At 42.3% G+C, this 19,980-nt stretch overlaps 1 protein-coding gene across 11 annotated transcripts in view; it reads left to right on the top strand.

Annotated features, from left to right (window-relative positions):
- bptf (bromodomain PHD finger transcription factor) overlaps window positions 1-19,739 on the top strand; it is a 144,573-nt gene extending 124,834 nt beyond the window's left edge. For 8 of the 11 annotated variants that reach the window (XM_070857879.1, XM_070857880.1, XM_070857874.1 and 5 more), the window contains 7 exons: window positions 1,691-1,916; window positions 6,034-6,281; window positions 8,971-9,144; window positions 10,851-11,043; window positions 12,755-12,839; window positions 15,121-15,307; window positions 18,640-19,739. In XM_070857879.1, the coding sequence (XP_070713980.1) occupies window positions 1,691-1,916; window positions 6,034-6,281; window positions 8,971-9,144; window positions 10,851-11,043; window positions 12,755-12,839; window positions 15,121-15,307; window positions 18,640-18,652 (1,126 nt within the window). In that variant the 3' untranslated portion in view covers window positions 18,653-19,739. Of the gene's footprint in view, window positions 1-1,690; window positions 1,917-6,033; window positions 6,282-8,970; window positions 9,145-10,850; window positions 11,044-12,754; window positions 12,840-15,120; window positions 15,308-18,311; window positions 18,596-18,639 lie in introns of those variants that run through there. The other 3 variants (XM_070857881.1, XM_070857876.1, XM_070857872.1) reach the window with 2 other exon arrangements.
- Window positions 19,740-19,980: the final 241 nt, after the last annotated feature.

The raw sequence follows: 19,980 nt of genomic DNA, 5'->3' as shown, positions 1-19,980 counted from the left end.
TTTTTGTTTCATTAAGAACTGACTTTGGTGTCTGCCTCATATGGTAAGCCTCACAGAAAGACTTAGATTTATATAGTACCTTTCAGGACCACCTGGACGTCCCAAAGCGCTTTACAGCCAACTAAGTGCTTTTGAACTGTTGTAATGTAGGAAATGCGGCAACCAATTTACGCACAGCAAGCTCTCTCAAACAGTGTGATAATGGCCAGATAATCTCTCTCTTCTGTGATTTTGATTGAGGGATAAATACAGGATACCCAGGTTAACTCCCCTGCTGTTCCTTGAAATAATGCCATGGAATATTTTATGTCCACCTGAGAGCAGACTGGGCCTCAGTTTAACATCTCATCTGAAAGATGGCACCTCCGACAGTACAGCACTACCTCAGTACTGCACTGGAGTGTCTGCCTAGATTTTTGTGGCGTTGAACCCACGACCTTCTGCCTTAGAGGCAAGAGTGCTATCCACTGAACCACGGCTGACACGCTGACACTCGTGCATGTTGGGCACTGGTGAAGTAAATGCAAGGCTAGAATATAGACTTGTACATTCTGTTATCATGAGCTGTGAGCAGGTATTTTATGCATAAATCCCCCTGCATTGACATTATGAATGATAATGGGTTACGAGTAGGAATCCATTCATTAGGTTATTGGAGGGAAACTTGATGTCATTGCGAGGGAGTTTATAAAATGCAAGTCTGTTCTGAAGCTGTCTATATCCAGTACATTTGAAATCTAAAACAATAACAGCAGGTAACCAGTGAGTGTACATTTCATTCCCTTTGGAATTGTCGCAATTCAAATGAATGGATTTCCCCTTCAGCATTCTATTCCTAAACCTTCTGAGGTCTTTTTTAAAAATTGTATATCCTGTATGTTATCTTTAAATTGAGTTTTTGTTTTAAATACCATCACCTTGCTGATTGCAGCACTAACTATACTGATTGTTCAGGTCAATATGATGCACTACATTTTACAGACTGGGACGGTTCCTGGGTTTTGATCCCTTAGTTGTGATAATAGCCGCTGGGACTATGCAAGGGTTGTTCCCCTCTGTCTCCCAATGGGAAGGGTCTAACTCCTCACTTGGTCGTTCTTCACAGAAACACAACTGAAATAGACGACAGCAGCCTGGGAGATCACGGTGTGAATGGCCTGTTTGACTCCTGATTAATTACCTTCAGAACATTGAATTGAAATATTTAAGACATTAATAAACTAATTTTTAAGGTCAGAAATTGGAGTCTTGTTGGGATTTACATTGCCCTGATTTTGCTCCCGACAAAAGTCTCAAGCTTGGGAACCATCTCTCCCCACCCAGATAATACTTGTTGCTGTAAAATCAGCACAGAAATATTCGGCTAATATTCTTCCTCTTGGAAAATAGTTCACAGTCTGTGAAATCCATCATATAGCAGCAAATTAGATACAATAAAATTTCTGAAGAGGGAGTTTAATTAACCCGTGACCCTGGAAATACATGTTGATATTGCAGAATTCAAAATGTTTTCTGAACATGTCCATCAGTTTGTGAGGGTTTGTAATGAAGGACGATATTATGACAAGGAATTGTGTTTTTGCTGTTGACAAATATCTTGCAAAATGTTTCCTGGAGAAAAAGGTAAATCATTGGAAAGTACATTCGAGATCCATTTCACTTTTCTTTATTTCTTTCTCTCTGGATCCAGAATGATTGTGTGTAACCAGGTCATGAAATACATTCTGGATAAAATTGACAAAGAGGAAAAGCAAGCAGCAAAGAAAAGAAAGCGAGATGAGAACGTGGAGCAGAAGCGCAGTAAACAGAATGCCACCAAGCTGTCAGCACTCTTGTTCAAACACAAAGAGCAGTTGAAGGCTGAGATCCTGAAGAAAAGGGCATTGTTGGACAAAGATCTTCAAATTGAGGTGCAGGTATGTGACAAATAAGTATCAACTTCAGTTGTTTGCAGTGTTAAAGAAAGAAAGACTTGCATTTACTTTTCACATTACTGCGTCTCTCAAAAACATCTCGCATTACCTCACTGCTTTGAAGTGCCACTATGGTGACAAATATGGAAGCTGTCATTTTGCACATTACAAGATCGTACAAACAGGAATTAAATGAATGATGAGTGTAATCTTTTTGCTGATGTCGGGAGAGATTTTGTCCAGGACATTGGAAGGACACCCTGCTATTTTTTGCATAACTCCGCAGTTTGAACTGTTCAAAAGCTCTCAAGAATTGAAGTGCATAGAATTATAAAATCTTACAGTACAGAATGAGGCCATTCACCTCATCTGTGGAAGTTACTATTGAATCAGCTTCCATCACCCTTTCAGGCAGCGCATTCCAGATCATAACTCGCTGCGTAAAAATATTGCCCCTCGTCTCCCTTTTGGTTCTGCCAGTTATCTTAAATCCGTGTCCTCTGGTTACCGACCCATCCACCAGTGGAACAATTTCTCCTTATTTACTCTTATCAAAAGCCATCATCATTTTGAACACCTCTATTTCATGTCCCCTTAACCTTCTCTGCTCTAAGGAGATCAATCCCAGTTTCTTCAGTCACTCCACACAACTGAAGTCCCTGATCCCTGATATAATTCTGGTAAATCTTCTCTGCACCCTCTCAAAGGCCTTGACATCCTTCCTAAAGTGTGGTGCCCAGAATTGGACACAATACTTTAGCAGAGGCCTAACTCGTGACTTATAAAGGTTTAGCATAGCTTCCTTGGTTTTGAACTTTATGCGTCTATTTATAAAGCCACAGACCCGATTTGCTTTTTTTAACAGCTTTGTCAACTTTTCCTGCCACCTTCAAAGATTTGTCTGTGAACCCCCAGGTCTTTCTGTTCCTGCACCCCCTTTAAAATTGGACCATTTAGTTCATATTACCTCTTCTCATTCTTCCTTTCAAAATACATTACTTTACACTTTGCTGTGGATCTGCCCATTTCACCAGTCTTGTTTGTGTACTCCTGAAGTATGCTACTATCCTCTTCACTGTTCATGAGAACATCAGAACATCAGAATTAGGAACAGGAGTAGGCCATCTAGCCCCTCGAGCCTGCTCCGCCATTCAACAAGATCATGGCTGATCTGGCCGTGGACTCAGCTCCACTTACCCGCCCGCTCCCCATAACCCTTAATTCCCTTATTGGTTAAAAATCTATCTATCTGTGACTTGAATACATTCAATGAGCTAGCCTCAACTGCTTCCATGGGCAGAGAATTCCACAGATTCACAACCCTCTGGGAGAAGAAATTCCTTCTCAACTCGGTTTTAAATTGGCTCCCCCGTATTTTGAGGCTGTGCCCCCTAGTTCTAGTCTCCCCGACCAGTGGAAACAACCTCTCTGCCTCGATCTTGTCTATCCCTTTCATTATTTTAAATGTTTCTATAAGATCACCCCTTATCCTTCTGAACTCCGAGTAAAGACCCAGTCTACTCAATCTATCATCATAAGGTAAGCCCCTCATCTCCGGAATCAGCCTAGTGAATCATCTCTGTACCCCCTCCTAAGCTAGTATATCCTTCCTTAAGTAAGGTGACCAAAACTGCACGCAGTACTCCAGGTGCGGCCTCACCAATACCCTATACAGTTGCAGAAGGACCTCCCTGCTTTTGACTCCATCCCTCTCGCAATGAAGACCAACATTCCATTCGCCTTCCTGATTACCTGCAAACTAACTTTTTGAGATTCATGGACAAGGACCCCCAGGTCCCTCTGCACCACAGCATGTTGTAATTTCTCTCCATTCAAATAATGTTCCCTTTTACTGTTTTTTCCCAAGGTGGATGACCTCACACTTTCCGACATTGTATTCCATCTGCCAAACCTTAGCCCATTCGCTTAACCTATCTAAATCTCTTTGCAGCCTCTCTGTGTCCTCTACACAACCCGCTTTCCCACTAATCTTTGTGTCATCTGAAAATTTTGTTACACTACACTCTGTCCCCTCTTCCAGGTCATCTATGTATATTGTAAACAGTTGTGGTCCCAGCATCGATCCCTGTGGCACATCACTAACCACCGATTTCCAACCCGAAAAGGACCCATTTATCCCGACTCTCTGCTTTCTGTAAGCCAGCCAATTCTCTATCCATGCTAATACATTTCCACTGACTCCGCGTACCTTTATCTTCTGCAGTAACCTTTTGTGTGGCACCTTATCGAATGCCTTTTGAAAATCTAAATGAACCACATCCATCGGTACACCTCTATCCACCATGCTCGTTATATCCTCAAAGAATTCCAGTAAATTAGTTAAACATGATTTCCCCTTCATGAATCCATGCTGCGTCTGCTTGATTGCACTATTCCTATTTAGATGTCCCGCTATTTCTTCCTTAATGATAGTTTCAAGCATTTTCCCCACTACAGATGTTAAACTAACCGGCCTATAGTTACCTGCCTTTTGTCTGCCCCCTTTTTTAAACCGAGGCGTTACATTAACTGCTTTCCAATCCGCTGGTACCTCCCCAGAGTCCAGAGAATTTTGGTCGATTATAATGAATGCATCTGCTATAACTTCCGCCATCTCTTTTAATACCCTGGGATGCATTTCATCAGGACCAGGGGACTTGTCTACCTTGAGTCCCATTAACCTATCCAGCACTACCCCACTAGTGATAGTGATTGTCTCAAGGTCCTCCCTTCCCACATTCCTGTGACCAGCAATTTCTGGCATGGTTTCTATGTCTTCCACTGTGAAGACCGAAGCAAAATAATTGTTTACGGTCTCAGTCATTTCCACATTTCCCATTATTAAATCCCCCTTCTCATTTTCTAAGGGACCAACATTTACTTTAGTCACTCTTTTCCGTTTTATATATCTGTAAAAGCTTTTACTATCTGTTTTTATGTTTTGCGCAAGTTTACCTTCGTAATCCATCTTTCCTTTCTTTCTTGCTTTCTTAGTCATTCTTTGCTGTCGTTTAAAATTTTCCCAATTTTCTATTTTCCCACTAACCTTGGCCACCTTATACGCATTGGTTTTTAATTTGATACTCTCCTTTATTTCCTTGGTTATCCACGGCTGGTTATCCCTTCTCTTACCGCCCTTCTTTTTCACTGGAATATATTCAGTACATTTCCGAGTTTTGTCATCTGCAAACTTGGAGATTATGCCTCCTCTACCCAACTCCAGGTCATTAATGTACATCATAGAGCACAGTGGTCCTGATACCGACCTTGGGGAACACCACTGTATACTTCCGTCCAGTCTGAAAAACAACCGTTCACCACCACTCTGCTTTCTTCTTTTAGCCAATTTCATATCCACGCTGCCACTGTCCCTTTAATCCCATGGGCTTCAATTTTGTTAATGTTATTACTTGTACTTCTGTAATAATGCACAAGATTCTTGCCATCAGCATTGCATTTTCTTTGAATGTCCCTATTTTGTTCCCAAACACTCTCTTCAACAGTCAGCCTTCCAACTCCGATTCTGGACTTGATTGTCTGGGACATGGATGTCTTGTTCTTGTTCTGATTGTACAGACGGCGGTACAGTTGGTAGGTAGTACTAGCTGATGGTTCTTGCTTTCCTTGCCAATGGGTGCAATGCATTGTTTCCAAGCAACACTCTATCTGGCAATTCAACCAAAAACTGAATTCAGCTTACCCAACTTGAAAGAAACCAGTCCAGATGCCACAGAGTTACTTATCTCCTTTAATATGTCGATGAAATAGGAGTTAGTCGGCCATCTACAATGGTACGGGTGGGGTTAGATATTCTTCAGGTTTGCTCCTTAAGCTACGTAAGTAAACTGTCTGAATTCTAGGCATCAATACTGGCACCAGGCAGTGCTTCCGCTTGTGGTTGGGAGTGGTGAAATCTAAAATTGAGAAAATAATGCTTCTTTGTTTTTATTGACAAGTTTGTAAAATATTTCAGTGGGAGCTCTGTGTTACTTGATGCCTGGAGTACAGTTTGCAGCAGTGTTGTGCACGCACTTGTTCCCAGCTCCCCAGTACTTAGCCACATTGGCACAGTTGTTACGTGAATTTGTTCCCATTGACTGTATTTTGTTCCTTTTGGTAGGAGGAGCTGAAAAGAGACAGGAATAAATTAAGGAGAGAGAAAGAGAAGGCGCATGCAGCAGCTATGCACACTGCAGCCATTGCCTCCACAAATGCCGTAGCAACCGCAGCAGCGCTGAAACGAAAACGAGACGACGAGAAGGAACCTGCAAAGGCGAAGAAGAAGAAGATGATTTCTACTACCTCAAAAGAATCCAAGAAGGACACAAAGCTTTACTGTATCTGCAAGACACCTTACGATGAATCAAAGTATGTGATAGAAAAACATTTCTTCTGCCTGTATTTCAGAATTTTAAAACCATTCTCCCGGATCCAGAAGGGTCTTTTACCACGGGTTCCATGCATTATTCCAAGAGGCTGTGCAGGAGACCACTTGGCTCGAGCAGATGCATGAAATTAGGGTGCATGATCTCCAGATATGTCCCCACCCTCAGGAATCTCTACAGAGGTAGAGTTCTTTCTGAGCGATTGTAAGGGAAAGCATGTATTGTACATATAAAACTCTTCAGTGACATACCATTATCTTGTTTCTTTTCTCAGGTTAAACATCAGTTGCGCTTATGTGGGGGGTGTATTTTCCTTTCTTCTTTGCCACCCACTCTTTCTCCTTCCCCCCCCCCCACCGCCAATCCCGAGGATACAATTCCCTCTTCTCCCCCTATCATACCGCATACAGCCAACTCGCTTGCAAGCTTTAATAAATAAGTAGCCATGGCTCTAATACGATGAATACAATAAGACTGATTGGAGGCGGGGGGGGGGATCATTGATTTAAAATCATCTGAAGAGAGTGAGGAGAGAAAATTGTTTATCCAGAGTTGTTGGGAGAATGGTATAATTTGTCACGGGGAGTAATTGAGGCAGAGGCCATTGCAACGTTTTAAGGGAAGAGTGTTTATATTTGAAGCAGAGGAACATACAAGGGTTATGGTGAGAGAGCAGAACAGTGGGATTAGACTTGAATTGTTCTAGTTAAGAGCTAGCAGACGTGATGAGTTGAATAGCCGCCTCCTGTGCTGTAAACTATGGTTTGGCATATCTCCACAACAGTGTGGCAAGTGTCAGGAACGTGGCATGGAAGATCAAACCTGCAGGATTACAGCACCTTGGTGTTGCAGCACACTGACACACTGCATCACTGTGTTGTATGAGACAGCAACTTTGAATAAACCAAGTTCATTTTTCACTATTTAATCCGTCTCAGTGATGGCACTAATTAGCATTTAAGCAAATGCAATAGGAATGAAAAATGGCTGTTCTTCCTTCTGCCCTGGAGTTAAAACCTAGATCCTCTTGTTCCTGTTGAATCAGAATTTGTGTGGCAAAAGTCATTGCTATTTAATGATGTATGCTTCCATACCTTTCTGATTCTGTGACTGTGTAAAAGGAGTAATGAATGCTTAATAATCCCATTAACAGGGAAGGTATTCGCCTACATTGAAATTGGAATTATTTGTAATCCCATATCACTGTTTATTTAAATTTGGTTGTCATTTCTTTTCTCGGCCCTGCAACCACTCCAGAAATTAATAATACGTGCTTCTCCCAAGCAAGACGTCATGTAGGAAGCTGCTCCATATGTGTTGTTTTTGGCCCAGCTGGTCCAAGGTCTGCAACAGCAGCTTGAGAGTTGTGCACCAACCATTCCCTTCCTGTGAGGAAGCATCTAACCTCTGGCCTGGAAAGATGAGGTTGAGAATTCAGCCTCGTCAGAATTTGCAAACGCAAGTCTGTTTGTTGCTGCATAGTATGGTTCTGCGCCACAATTGCTTGTAAAGACTTCCAGATTGAGTATTTCTTCAGAAATGAAAAAAAAATGATGCCTAATTTTTGATTCTGGAAAACAATGATGCGATAATGCTTTAAAGTTGTGGAAGTCAGTGCCAGCGACTTCCTAATTACCAATCTCGGTTGTACCGCCAGGGAGGGGGAGAAAGTCACTCCGACCGTCAGCACACTTCCTAGCCCACCAGTTTGTGATATTGCCGTTGGGGTAGGTTGCTCAACCACTCCTGGCCAAGCATGGTGCAGGAAGGAAATAATCCTTTACAAGAGCATATCACCTTCAGCAAAAACCAAAAAGATAGCCTTAATTACAGCAGCCATGAAATGACTATAGTGTTCACTCCTCATTCAGTATTGTGGCTAAACCTGTTGACCAATGTTGTCACCTGGTCTACTATCTGGGAAGTCTCCCAAGTCCAAATACCAGTTTTGTACAGCTAATGTTTTTGTCTTCCTGAAAGGGAGTTCTTCCAGTTTTGAGTAGGCAGAGGGAGAGGGGTACTGGTGAGGAAATGGCACAGTCAGCCTTTTAAGCCTCCCGGCAGGCCTGTTAGAGGTGCTGCCATTGCTCAAGGAGCTTATCCATAGGTTGGACCATTCCACTTACTTCAATGATTGTGTGGATAGCGGGGTAAACATTTTTTGTGGATGGGAATTGCACACTTTTCCAGAACTGCAAAGAGCTGTAAATACTTGTAATTTTTTTAAAGCACTGTCCGCTCTCCCAATTTCTATTTTCTTCTTTAGCTTCCTCCTGCCATACGCCATTTTGTTCTGTTTCCTCCTTTAGCTTCTCTATGCCATGCAACGTTCCCAAATTGACAGATTGACAGATGACATTTTTCCAGAGCAGCTGTCAATTGATCATTGGCGGGTGTGTAAGTGTAGCCCAAGCTGACTCTCCCTCCAGTATTCCATCCTCCTTCACTGGAGAGGACCATGGCACCACCCAGCCTCCCCCGACAGCCTGGCTGAGATCGGGGCGTTGCCCTGTGGGGTACTATGGCATGGACGACTCATTATCCTTCTACTCTGGCCTGACACATTAGCACACCAGTGTGCTGTACCACCAGGTTGCCTCTACATGAAAAATTTGTGGCTGATAGGGAGAGAGAAACTTAAACACACTCCGCTGTGTGTGTTCGTTTTTCAGGTTCTACATTGGCTGTGATCTCTGTACGAACTGGTATCACGGAGAATGTGTTGGTATCACAGAAAAAGAGGCTAAAAAAATGGATGAGTACATTTGCAATGAGTGTAAACGAGCACAGGAGGGCAGCAGCGAGGAGCTCTACTGTATCTGTAATACATCATACGACGAATCACAGTAAGCTGAAACGCCAACCGAGACTTTATATCGCCCTGTGAAAGTTTTCCTTTTGAGTGACAGGCATGCAGTGTTGTCCTCCTTGGATGTTTCTTACCTGCTGGATGTGATGCAGACTGCATGAAATCATACTAAACTTGCCTGTGATATTTGTTACGTAGTCTTCGATATCTCCCATCTGTAGACCAGTGTTTCTACAGTGTTGTGTATTTTGTTCCCTTTAAATTTGGACTGAAGCACTATATAATGTTGTGCAGTTTCTTCCATTCAGTGATTAGGGTTGCCAGGCCCAACAGTCCAGTCGCCTTGCCCTTTCCTTTATCGAAGGCATTGACTCATTGCTAGAGTACAGTCCCACTGGCTGTCAGAGCATTCTAGTAAACTGACCAAACGAATAGTCTTCATTTATGAGCTTAGGCAGTGATGGTTAGCAGGCTACTGATCCGTGTAAGGCATCACAACTATGCTAATCATGTCCTTGCCCGACATTACATTTTTCAGCAGGTATGACAGTCAGGGTTACGAGCCCAGCAGCACTTTTACCACTGTCCGAGCTGAGATCAGTGAACTGTACAGACTTGAAATCAAACCAAACATCTTCCTGGTCTATATGGCTCTGTTACTCACTGTCTGTCTGAGCCACTGTGGGGGGCTACAGCAGTGTATTTAATCTTAAATCTACTGGGGGGAACTTATAGAAACAATTATTTTACTTTGGGGGGGCAGGGGGAAATTGGATTATTCAGGTCGGAGGAAAAAAACGCTCCTGATTTCCACATAACACAAGTTAAATTCGCTATTGAACTGTTTACTCTTCAATTTTGAATTCTGCAAGAGGATTCAGAATTATACATTTTGGAAGGTTTGTGTTTAACATTATACAGTGGATTTTTACAGGTTTCCAATATCAAATAGTCTCTTGTTTTGTTGATAGTTACGGGTTTTAATCTTAACTTAACAAAATTTGACTCATGCACTGATGTCAAAAGAAAAGCAGAATTCTGTCTAAAAGTAGCATCTCAAAGAATATATAACATTTGTTCTAGAATGCTTTGTAAGTTCTATCACTTAGCCTTGCAGTAATGTGCTTCTGGTGCCTTTTGAGACAGTATTTAATTTTGTGTTGAAATACAAAAAGAAAGATAATGGGCAAATTATTTTTGTGATTTTAGTACGATCTTCTCAATAAAAATGTAGGATTTCTGATCCCTCAGCCTTGCACATAATCCTGCATGGCTTTGCAATTTTAAAGTTATTGGGTTCTAATTTGAATTTGATTTAAGTTTTTTTTTCTCACTAACTTTCTCCCCTCCACTCCTCACTGACTTCCTGCTTGGCACACATGGGCATCCAGAGCCCATAGGTGCCTCACGTAAGTGACCATCCTTTGTGAGCCTTGATGAAAAGTGTTGGCCAGGGTTGCTAGATAACTACCAGGAATGGGGACCTCAATAGTTGCTTTGTAGTCTGGATTCTGAGGCCAATTGTAGAACCTTAGTACAAGATCAGTTCACTCGGCACAGACTGGGCATTGAACCTGAGACCTTCTTGTCTACATGGCTCAACGATTTGGTGGCATCAGGAGAGCCTGACAAAAGAAACTAAATAATAACTAACCCATGCTGCCTTTTGTAGATGTAATTCTTAGTTTTAACTGCGAAGTTCAGTCGCAAATAGTATGTGTATTTTTTTTTTTAAACCCGTAGATTTTACATTGGTTGTGACCGCTGCCAGAACTGGTACCATGGACGCTGTGTCGGCATTCTGCAGGGTGAGGCAGATCTCATTGATGAGTATGTCTGCCCTCAGTGCCAATCTACAGAAGATGCTATGACTGTGCTCAGCCCGCTTTCGGACAAAGACTATGAGGGTCTAAGACGAGTGCTGCGCTCTTTACAGGTGGGAACCTTTATGAAATAACTACTTGTAATCCAGTCTACTGTTAACTTTTTCTTTCTTCCCTCATTTATGTTTTTTCCACTTTCACCCCAAAACTACCTCTTCTTACCAGAAGACTGGGGGATAGCCTCGGCAGTAGCTTATGCCAGTGATGCTCTGCAGTAGTCTCTAACAATCCTATTGCCCGATGTGGGAGTGATGTTGCTGATCTTTCTCTCCTCCTACCCAACCCCTTCCAAAAACAATTAAACTGACAGGATTGTACAATTTAAAGCATGCCATCTGGTAGCTGGCAGAGAGTCAATAGTGAAGGGTTCAGGCTAAGGCACTCTACGAGCGCATTCTGCATAAGGTGCCTTGATTAAGTACTGATGGAATTTAATACAAACCTGAAGCAAAGCATTTTTATCAGCAGTAAGACCGTAAATTTTTTAAAGAATTTTCAAAACTTTAAACCTCAGTCCCTCCATTGTATTACCATGCTAAAATAAACATTAAATTTAAGATGTGTGAACTGAAAATTTAAAACAGTTAAGTAGTGAGGTACAAATGCTGATCAGAACTGATTCAGTAAAAACCTTGTAAATGAACCTTTAGTATTTGGGCTGCACCAATACCTAGATAGCTGGAGATGCCAATGTATGGTCGAGTTAAATACATCCTGTTTGTTCCGTTAGGTAATCTGTGAGTTCAAGCAGCATAGAAATTATTAACTGACACTGGTTGAGCATCACTAGTTCACTAAACCTTGTCTTTGCAGGAAGGTGCACATTAATTTGTGCTTCTGGATCTTGAAATGGAATTTTGGAGACTGGGTTTCAGGGTCAACGAAAGCCTGATTAGACACATTTCACAATCATACTATTAAACTTGTACTTGGCATTTATTCTCTAAAACCTGACTCCCCAAAGGTGCATTTGTGGATTGTGCAAAGTGCCTCCTTATTCTATTTCATTCTCCTCCTACCCAAAAGTAGATAGATTGAGCGATTAATAATATATTTCATTCTACAGTCCTGTACACCTGCACACAAGGACAAGTATAGGAATGCCAAAAGGTGTAAAAACCACACAAAACGTAAGGTTTTTTTTTGTTATGGCCCTATTGTATATCCACTGCAGGTATGATTTAGACTTTAAGTTTGTCACTCTATTGTTGCACCTTCCAAGCCTCCAATTTGAGGGTTTTAGACTGGTGTTAGGCATTTGAGTCACAACATATGCTGCTGTAAAAGGGATGGATGTGGGATCACGCTGCACACGTTAAGTTCCTTGACTGTGAGTGTATTGTTCAATCCTTGGAAAAGCTGCAGCCACAGTTTGACAGGTGGGTTTGCCAAGTGCGACATGTGTTTCAAATTCTCTCTCTTTCCCCACCCCCCCCCCCAAACTCTTAATTTCCAAAATTTTCCTCTGCACTCCTGAAAGCAGTGACTTGTGCTGGGGTGTGAATCCACAGCCATTGCAGGCTTCAAGTGATCTGGCGATGAGCAGTAGGCACTCTAACAGAATGGTCATTGTGTCCGTGTGTGTCAGTGTATCCCTGGAAAGTTCAGAATTAGCAATCCAAATGTCCTTGCCTGCACCCATTTCATACTGTTAACCTTATTTTTAAAGAAAATGGAAATGGCTGTAGAGCTGGGAGCTCCATACGCAAGCCATTCTGATGAAGCATTTTAAGTGTAATAATCAACTGTTTGATTCCTCAATAGGCTCATAAAATGGCTTGGCCCTTCTTGGAACCAGTAGATCCCAATGATGCGCCAGATTATTATGGTATCATCAAAGAGCCAATGGGTAAGTTGTTCATTGCTTGTACTTCAGCTTGGTACCAACTCAGTAGTGAGGTAATCTTACCAATTGCATATGTTTCCCTCTGTACTGTTGAAATTGTTCCTTGTGGCGTGCATGATTCAGTCCTGGCCATACCATCGAAGGAGGCAGGTGCTTTGCCAACGGAGAGGATTCAGGTTCGCCATGCACACCTCATTGAGGGCTGGCTGTAAAGCCGTATTGACAAGAATGGCAGAAGGTTACCTGTCTACCCTCTGCTGGGTGAGAATGGAGTAAACGGGTGAACCGTGTTTTCTGTTGTAGCTGGGCTGTGGTGCCCCCTGTGGTAGAATAGTTTGCTGCCCCATTCACTGCTTGAGTGTGTACATAAAGAATAGCTGTTTAGATGAGGTACTGGTCGCTGCTGATCTGCAGAACCATGCTGCAGCATGGGTTAACCCCTTTAAGGCGAGGGGGGAAATTATTTTTAAAACCACTGTGTGCAGGCATGCATGGATCCATTTCATGTATGGCATTATTTTTGTAATTATTTTCCCCCACCTGATCTTGGACTAAACATTGGGAGCCATTGGACTTATGTGATTTTGTGGGGGAGGGGTGTGATACCGGGGCAAGGAGGAGAACGAAGAGGGTGTAGGAGGGATGTATCTAATCGGAACGCTGGGTGTGTAATAATAGTTAGCAGAGTACGTAGAGAGTTCAAAGTGGTGTTTTAAAAAGCAGATCTGATTCACAGTTTGTATAATAATAGTGGCAGCCTTAATTTAATCCCATTGTATCTATTCTGATCAACAATTTGACTTTTTTTAAAGTAACGCAATGTCTGTCCTCCGTCTCCATTTACTTCCAGAATTTAATCTGCAGAAGAGTAATCAAAACAACCGAGACTGTAAATTACAAACTTGGAAAGCTGCTTGTTTTTGTGTTGATGACAAATAAGGGACATAAATATCCAGATGAAAGGGGCTTATTCCCTTGGTCTTTCACACTTAAGTAGTTTTGGTCTCACGGGTGATGACTGTTTGAAGGCAGTGGCCAGGGCGTGCAATGAAAACAATCTGTTTCCACAGGACATTAAACAAGACAAAATTTATACATTTCTCACTTAGCACAAGGGAACATGAAAAACATTTGTTATGGTTCACTTGGTTAAATCAAACTAGTTGACTTTTAAAGCACTTTATTACTCATTACACTTAAAGATCTCACTATTAAAAATGAAGGAACATAAGAGAATTTGCTCTTTACAGAAAAAACAAATTAACTTTCAGAAGTGAATGTTACAAACATTGATGAGTAATTACAACTGGGCCCACTTCAATTTTCAGTCATGGCATAAAGGTTCTTTTCAGGATTGTTTGTCAGAAAGTTTCTCCACTCCTCTCAAAGGTGCTATCTCTTGCTGGATTACCATTCAAGTTTACCCACGTGGCCATTGTTCATCCATGAACCTGCTCATTGTGTGGGCACAGGCTACTCAGCTGTGGAAGCTTCACAGCCAAGCCTGCTGCTGTCCTCGTCCAATGACTGCACTTTCAGGCAGAAATTGCTGGACAGCAGTTCTGAGAAATATGAAGATTCATTATAAATCTGACAAAGTGGGACAATTACTGCAATGAGTTCAGTTTCTGTACTGGAGTAAATTTAGCCATGTTGAACCTTGAGTGAGGAAATTCAGAGTCATTCTAAGGGTGTGGTTTTGAGATCCATTAGAGTTAAGTTTCGCAATGAATCTTTATGAAGCCAAATTAACCCTCTTTCCCCACCCCCCTCCCCCCGCCCTCAGCTAACACAGCATGGACTCTGAATTGAACCTGGGAGCTTTTAGTCTGTACCTGCTGTTTGTTATATGGAGAATGAGCTTTATGATCAATAACTTATGAGTGGAGATGGTCACCATTTCAGGACATGGATTTTATATTGCTACGCTGCTTAAAACATGCATTCATTTTAAGGGTGTTGCTTTGTGATATATATCCTATTCATCTCGGATTTCTTTGTACTTCCCGCGGTTTCTAAATCCTGGTTTGAGTGTTGGAGTGCAGATGCTTCACTCTTTTTAGTGAAGGAACTCAAAACAGATATTTGATAAATCCACAGAGTAGCTCCTCACAAAAACAAGTATACTTGGATTTAAAAGTGTCGAAGAAATTTAGCGTTTCAGTTGCTTGCATTACTCACGTTGGCATTTTGATTTTCTTTGTAACTTTTGTGAGATCAAAGGATACTTCAAGATTTTGTCCCAACATTTTAATAGTGAGAATGTGATTTCTTTTCAATGCAGATCTTGCTACCATGGAAGAAAGGGTGCATCATAGATTCTACAAGAAACTGACAGACTTTGTTGGTGATATGACCAAAATCTTTGACAACTGCCGCTACTATAACCCCAGTGATTCACCGTTTTATCAATGTGCAGAGATTCTAGAATCATTTTTTGTACAGAAACTGAAGACTTTCAAGGCAAACAGGTGAGACTGCAGTGGTGACAGTTGGCATGCTGCAGGAGCTGCTGTTGTTTAAATCTGCTCGCTGGGCGCAGTAACATTGGTGCCAGGCTCTCTGCCCAAGTGGCCGTTCTTTATATAGCAAGTGATGGCAGCCCATTCCCATCAACAGGAGTCACTGTATTACATCCAGGAGTGGGAATGCCAGCAATTTTTTCCCATCCTGCCAAGGGGTGTAAGGCAGTTGTGCCCCCACTGCCACTCGCTGCGATCAGTTAACTTGGCACAGATTGGTAATCTAGCAGCACAATCCGTGACTTTCGGGTCTGATTGGCTCAATGGTTTGCTATGGCTGTTGTTTTATTAATAAAAACTGAATATGCTGGAAATGCTCAGCGGGTCAGGCAGCATGTGTGGAGAGAGAAACAAGAGTTAACATTTCAGGTCGATGATATTTCATCAGAACTGAAAAAAGTTAAGAGATATAACCGATTTTAAGTAAGTGCAAGGGCAGGGAAAGAACAAAAGGGAAAATCTGATAGCATGGAAGGCAAGAGAGATTGTGCAAGGCAAAAGGAGATGGTAATGGGACAAGTAAAGAAACAAAAGATGGGTCTGAAGGAGATGTAAATGGGAAGCAGAATCATCAACAACTACCATCTGACAAAATGGGGGCAGAAGTTATGACCTGAATATGAGCTATTACTATATTGTTTTGCTCTGAAGTTCCGAAGCCAGTTGAAAATGTCCCATATATTTTAATTGCTGTCTCTGGTAGAATCACTAATGACATTCTGCAGTATGAAATATTTTTATTTTACATTTTTGAGGTGAAAGAAGATCTTTGTACTGAGCAGCTTGAGGGCGTTCTCTGGGCTGGGTGTGGAATACATGCCCATTTCTCATCGCCCATAATATGGTTCCAAACCAGATTTCCAGTTTAGTACCAAATCTGTGTGATTTTTCAATGTACACTGTCACAAAGTGATAAGGTGGTTTTATCCCCATGAACCCCACACATATGAACATAGTTTTCTGTTGTGACTTGTGCTGTCAGTGTTGAGGTGCTTTGGGAAAGGAAGGAAAATTGAAGGACGGGTAAACTTTGGGTTCCACTTGCAAGCTTCTGGCAACTAGTTCAAGACTGGCATCGGCAGAGGATGTGAGTTGGGATCAGTCCTCCACCCGCCCCTCCAACAAATGCAAGGAACTCATGGGCTTCGTCACTAAGATTGAGACCATCCGATCAGCTGCCTCTGTCGCAACCCTCCCTTCCCATTGCCCATCAAGCCAGGTTTCCTGCCCCCTGCCTTAGCCCTAAACTTGCATATTTCTCTTTCTCTGAGCTCGTCTTGTCCATGAGACCGTCCTCCTGCTCTCGTGACCCTATTTTTACAAAATTGCTGGCCATCCAACATCCCTTCCTGGCCTCCATGCTAGCTGACATTGTAAATGGTTTCTTCCTCGGGTACTATCCTATTCTTTTCAAATCTGCCATCTCCCTCTCCTCAAAAAAAAACACCCTTGACCCCCCCCCCCCTGTCCTTGGAAACTACTGGCCCAGCTGCAACCTCCCTATCCTCTCCCTAGTCCTGGAACTTGTCACCTTCCAAAGCTATGTCCCATCTTTTCTACAACATGTATGAACCTCTCCAATCAGCTTCCTGCCCCTGCCACCACACTGAAACGATCCTAATCAAAGTCATAAATGGCATCCTCTGTGACTGGGACCATGGTACACTCCCTCCTCATCCTTCTTGACGAGTCTACAGCCTTTGGCACAGTTGACCTCACCATTCTCTTCCAATGCCTCCTCCATTGGCCCTCACTTGGTTCCTCTCTTGCCTCTCCAGTCGTCGCCAGAGAACCTCCTGCGATGGCTTCTTTCCTCCCTCGCATCGTTACATCTGGTGTCCCACAAGGATCTATCCTTGGGGCCCCCTGCTTTTTCTCCTCTGCATGCAGCCCCTTGGCGACATCATCCAAAGACACAACATTAGGTTCCACAAGTACACTGACGACGCCCAGCTCTACCTCTCCGTCACTGCTCTCGACCCCTCCACTGCCTCTGATAGTCTGCTTGTCTGACATCCAGTACTGGATGAGCTGTAATTTCCACCAATTAGATATTGGGAAGACTGACTCAATTGTCCCTGGCACAAATCTTGTTCCCCTTGCCACTGATTCCATCCTCCTCCTTGCCATTGTCTCAGGCTTAACCAGAATTTTCGCAACCTCGCATCCTATTTGACCCTGAGATGAACTTCCGACCCCATATCCCTTCCACCACAAAGGTTGCTTACTTCAACTTCGTAACATTGCCCATCTCTGCTCCTGCCACAGCCAATTTGCTGCTGAAACTCTGATGCATGCTTTTGTTACGTCCAGACTAAACTATTCCAATGCCATCTTGGCCATCTTCCACCCTCCATAAACTTGTGCTTATCTAAAATTCTGCTACCTGTATCCGAACCCGCACCAAGTCCCGCTTACCTGTCAGTCCTCTCCTCGCTGACCTGCATTGACTCCTGGCTCAGGATTGCTTTAATTTTAAAATTCTCATTCGAGTATTAAAATCCCTCTGTTGCCTCCCTTTCTCCTATGTGTAACCTCCTCCAGCCCTACAACCCTCAAAGAACCCTATGTTCCACCAATCTGACCTTTTGTGCATCCCCCATTCCCTTTGACCCACGATTGGCTGCCATCTAGTTCCTAAACTCTAGAATTCCCTCCCTAAACCTCTCCAACTCTCTCTTCATTCAAGACCCTCTTTTAAGCCTACCTCTTTGGACCAGACTTTTGGTCACCTATCCTAAAATTTCCTTCCTTTGGCTCGGTGTCATATTCTGTCTCATTACGCACCTGTGACGTACCTTGTATGATTTCCTACATTAAAGACGCTGAATAAATACAAGTTGTTGTAAAATATTTTTCCATGGATTTCCATCTATAACCACATGAAAATTACATGTAATTATCTTCTTTTGTAATCTAGTGGGCTTTTTTTTCTTTTTGCTTTGTTTGCCAGGTTATGATTCTTTGTGAGTTTATTGCTGGATCAGGACTGGATGCTGGGATCACATATAACTATTATTGGAATGGAAAAAAAAACTTAATGAACACCCTCAAAACTCTGAATTGACTTTATTTTTATATACATTTTTTTTTGGAAAAGGAATTGCAAGCAACTGTGTAGAAAGACAGATTAAATGTGGGATTCTGTTTGAACATGGTGTCGATGTGTTTACTTCTATATCCTGTTGGTTGACTCCCCCCTCCCCTTGGTATTCCTTGAGTTGTTCGCTATTACTTTATAGATGTAAGGATACTGAAATGTGCCCTTCTCCGCTTTGTAGGTCTCATTCCTAACAGATTACACTCTACTGCGTAGATTGCAGCACTCTCTAGACTTCAAACAACAAGGAACAAAATCATACAAAGCGTGAATAACAGGAATCCGTATCCAGAGTGCAGCGAGAAGTTGATGCCACCAGAGGCAGATATACTTGGTCGGGTTTTCCCGACTGACTGACCTTAACCAGCACTGTTGTTCAAGCACCAATCGGTTAACTGAATTGGATAAAGCCCCATTCTGTTTGTTAGAAGCTCAAAGGGAGAGTTTAAAAGAAGAGGAGAAGAAAGGAAATTTTAAAAATAAAATAAAATAAAAGAAACCACCTTTAAGCAGCCCTGTTTGACTGTCGCATCCTCCTCGCCTGGCATGGGGTGGGAAGCACGAAGCGTCCTGTCCGCTCTTATGACAGGGGGCTGGCTTCAGTTTTCCCAGCGAAATTCATCACCACAGTTCTTCAGTGAAGAAGCTGGCTGCAAGCTGTCTGTAATGAAACAAACATGTTTAAGTTTGACAGCTGTATTTATTTATTACTGAGAAAAGATGAAGCTTTCTTTTTTAGAATCTGCTGCCCTTGTTTGTCAACTAATTATGTGCTTTTTTTTTTTCCTATTGATATAAAAAGACCCCACTTGCAGATAAGCTGGTCTTTTTTTATGTAATTGCTGTAGGTAACGGTGAGTGATAAACCCTTGATCCTTTCTTTCTTTGAAGGGAGTCGTTTCACACACACACGCACGCGCGCGCGCGCACACACACGTACATACAGAGACACACAAGCACCGCAAAATGGGATCCAACAAGAAGTTTTCTTTTCCTAAACCAATCTGACCGAAGTGGAGCTCCGCGTGACCACCGGCTGAGGGCTCGGCAGCTTCCGAGTTAGACTGGCGCGGCGGCGATGAGGAGACACCAGTAAACTATCAATCACTCTGCAGAAATTTGATAGACTGAAATAAACGGTGTGTACTGAAGGTATCTTGTATGTAAACATTTTGTCAGATGCTGAATTTTTTTTTGTTTCTTTTTTTGTATTAAGGTTCAGAAATATTGATGTATATGAAAACAATAAATGGAGCAAACCATTATCTCCCACCGAGAAAATCCACAAGTGTTTCTGTATGTGCTTAAAATGACCCATTTGTGAGACTTCAGGTCTCTTCCAAGAATTCTAACACAGGAAACAAAAATTTGGAAAAGGTGTGAGGACACTTTTTAAATTCGAAATGCTGCATATTGTATGCATTTGTATTGAGTTTTACAAAAAAGGGGAAACTATGGACTAAGTCTCTCGAGTTGTGAAATACTGCACATCTCATCACCACATCACAGTATTTCTGTACTA

The sequence above is a fragment of the Pristiophorus japonicus genome, chromosome 16 (genome assembly GCF_044704955.1).
Source record: "Pristiophorus japonicus isolate sPriJap1 chromosome 16, sPriJap1.hap1, whole genome shotgun sequence".
NCBI classification, from domain to species: Eukaryota; Metazoa; Chordata; class Chondrichthyes; family Pristiophoridae; genus Pristiophorus; species Pristiophorus japonicus.
Note: the sequence above shows the minus strand (reverse complement) of the source record. Positions and strands in the feature narration are given on the sequence as shown.